At 48.4% G+C, this 2,694-nt stretch overlaps 1 protein-coding gene across 1 annotated transcript in view; it reads left to right on the top strand.

Annotated features, from left to right (window-relative positions):
* LOC107300820 (lisH domain-containing protein ARMC9-like) overlaps positions 1 to 2,048 on the top strand; it is a gene marked incomplete at both ends in the record, with an annotated part of 10,400 nt that extends 8,352 nt beyond the window's left edge. Inside the window, one exon of the mRNA XM_015830109.1 lies at positions 1,909 to 2,048. Coding sequence (XP_015685595.1) covers positions 1,909 to 2,048 — 140 coding nt within the window. The remainder of the gene's footprint in view (positions 1 to 1,908) is intronic.
* Positions 2,049 to 2,694: the final 646 nt, after the last annotated feature.

The raw sequence follows: 2,694 nt of genomic DNA, 5'->3' as shown, positions 1-2,694 counted from the left end.
TCCTCCTCCTCCTCCTCCTCCTCCTCCTCCTCCTCCTCCTCCTCTCTGCACACCCCACTCCCTTCTAGCACTGATGACGTTACCTAGTTGGGTAATGAAACGTCTGCAGGAAAACCACCCAGCTCAGAGAGCACCAAGAACTCCATAGTCGTCGTCGTCGTTCTCCTCCTCCTCCTCCTCCTCCTCCTCTCTGCACACCCCACTCCCTTCTAGCACTGATGACATTACCTAGTTGGGTCATGAAACGTCTGCAAGAAAACCACCCAGCTCAGAGAGCACCAAGGATTTCAGAATTGTGAGATCCTTAGCTAAAGACCCCAAAGCATGGAAGAGCTTTGACAAGCTGCCCCTCGGGTGTTTCTGTCTTTCCTTCATGATGACGAGGACTAGAGTTACCCTTTTAAGTGTGATGGGTTGGCGTTTCGTGCAAGGCGCATTTGGGCGAGTGAGGAGTTAAAGCAGGTGAAATAACCGTCTGACAAACCGAGCAGGTGAACCAGGCTGTATCAGCTGAGCTAATAATAGCTCCCGGACAATAAACCTATCATTTTTTTTCTCACTTTTTATGGCTTATTGCTCACGGGGGGGGAGAAAAGAACTGGGGTTGCATAACTGGATGATAAAATATCCCTGCCTGTGTTGTGAAACATTAACCAGGCTGCTATCAGATCCTCCCTGTATTAGCTAAGCACCTGAGCTCAGCGCAAGAAAGTTATCTCTCTTTTCAAGGATTCTGGTTCCCTTCCGGGAGCAGATAACCGTGGTAGGGTCCTTTCTCTCCATCGCGTGGCCTACGTCAGGGGTCCCTAAGCCCTGGGCTGTGAGCCACTCCTGGGCCGTGGCCTGTTTGAAACCGTGCGCAAAGCTCCATTCGCCTTCGTGACATCATCAGGGCTAGAAAGGAATGGGCTTTGAGGGAGGAAGAGGAGGAAGAGGAGGAGGAGAACAATGACTGTGGGGTCCTTGGTGCTCCCTGAGCTTGCAGACGTTTCATTGCCCAACTAGGTTATATCATCAGTGCTAGAAGGGAGTGGGGTTTGCCAGGAGGAGGAGGACAATGACTGTGGGGTCCTTGGTGCTCCCAGAGCTGGGTGGTTTTCTTGCAGACATTTCATGACCCACCTGGGTAATATCATCAGTGCTAGAAGGGAGTGAGGCTTGCTGGGAGGAGGAGGAGGAGCAGGAGGAGGAGGCACCAAGGACGACTGTGGGGTCCTTGGTGCCCTCTGAGCTGGGTGGTTTTTCTTGCAGACATTTCATTACCCAACTAGGGAACATCATCAGTGCTAGAAGGCAGTGAGGTTTGTCAGGAGGAGGAGGAGGAGGAGGAGGAGGAGGAGGAGGAGGAGGAGGACAATGACTATGGGGACCTTGGTGCTCTCTGAGCTGGGTGGCTTTCTTGCAGATGTTTCATGACCCAACTAGGCAACATCATCAGTGCTAGAAGGGAGTGGGGTTTGCCAGGAGGAGGAGGAGGAGAAGAGAAAGAAAGAGAGAGAGAGAGAGAAAAGAGAGAAAAGAAAGAAAGAAAGAAAGAAAGAAAGAAAAAGAAAGAAAGAAAGAAAGAAAGAAAGAAAGAAAGAAAGAAAGAAAGAAAGAAAGAGAAAAGAAAAAGGACTGGGGTCCTGGGTGCTCTCTGAGCTGGGTGGTTTTCTTGCAGACGTTTCATGACCCAACTAGGCAACATCATCAGTGCTAGAAGGGGGAGGGGCTTGTTCTTATTCTTATATACTAGTGGCTTTGCCCTATCACTGTTGGTGGGAGTGTTCTTGGAGGCTCTTCAATTCGGCTATTATATATTATATATGTATATATATATATAATATATGTTATAACATCTACTAGAATAGATAATCTAAGGATAGAGTTCGAATATTATAATATATTCCTGTTTTTCTGGATTCCCAGGCGGGCTTTGCAGTCGGCGATGGTGAAGGATGGGCTCATCCCGTGGTTGGTGGAGGCCCTGAAGGACACGGACTCCATGTCTGATTACACCCTGGCCTACTCGGTGGCTTTGCTCATGAACCTCTGCTTGCGGAGCTCAGGTAGTAGCTTTGCGCTCTTGTGGCTGAAAACGGGCTGTCCTAGTTCCGACAGATGAAACTCTTCAAAAGAACTTTGAGGCATTGTTTACCTTAAAGGATCTTTATTTTGAGTAGCATAACTTCGGCACTGCATAATCGAAGCCAAAAACTGAATTCCCCTCCCCTGGGCACATAGTATCCAAGCACAATTCCCTCCTCCAATTAACAGTCATAAATCACATCCCCCAATTAGCTTGAAGTGCGGGCCTTCTCTCCAGTTCTCCAGCCCTCAATTCCTTATCAGTTCTGGTTACAATAACCTTGATTCTCACCCTAAGTTTAGTGTTGTTATGTCTAGCTGGACCCTCGTTCACATTCCCCCTCCCAGCATCATCTAACTCTAAAAGCGAAAGGGAAAAGATGGCTACATTTCCCTCTCTTCTCAATGCAAAAACATCCGATGTTAGCAGCGTTGAGACGGGCTAACCCACAACTCTACCCTTGAGTAAAGATAGTCCTCGACTTACGACCACAAAATAGAGCCCAAAATTTCCACGGCTAAGCTAGACGGTTGTTCCGTGAGTTTCCTCCCATCTTACGACCTTTCTTGCTGCCGTTGTTAAGGGAATCACTGCAGTTGTTAAGTCAGTCCCACGGTCATTAAGCG

Source organism: Protobothrops mucrosquamatus, unplaced genomic scaffold (assembly GCF_001527695.2).
Source record: "Protobothrops mucrosquamatus isolate PMUCROS unplaced genomic scaffold, P.Mucros_1.0 scaffold8597, whole genome shotgun sequence".
Lineage (NCBI taxonomy): Eukaryota > Metazoa > Chordata > Lepidosauria > Squamata > Viperidae > Protobothrops > Protobothrops mucrosquamatus.
This window is presented reverse-complemented; position numbering and strand designations above follow the sequence as displayed.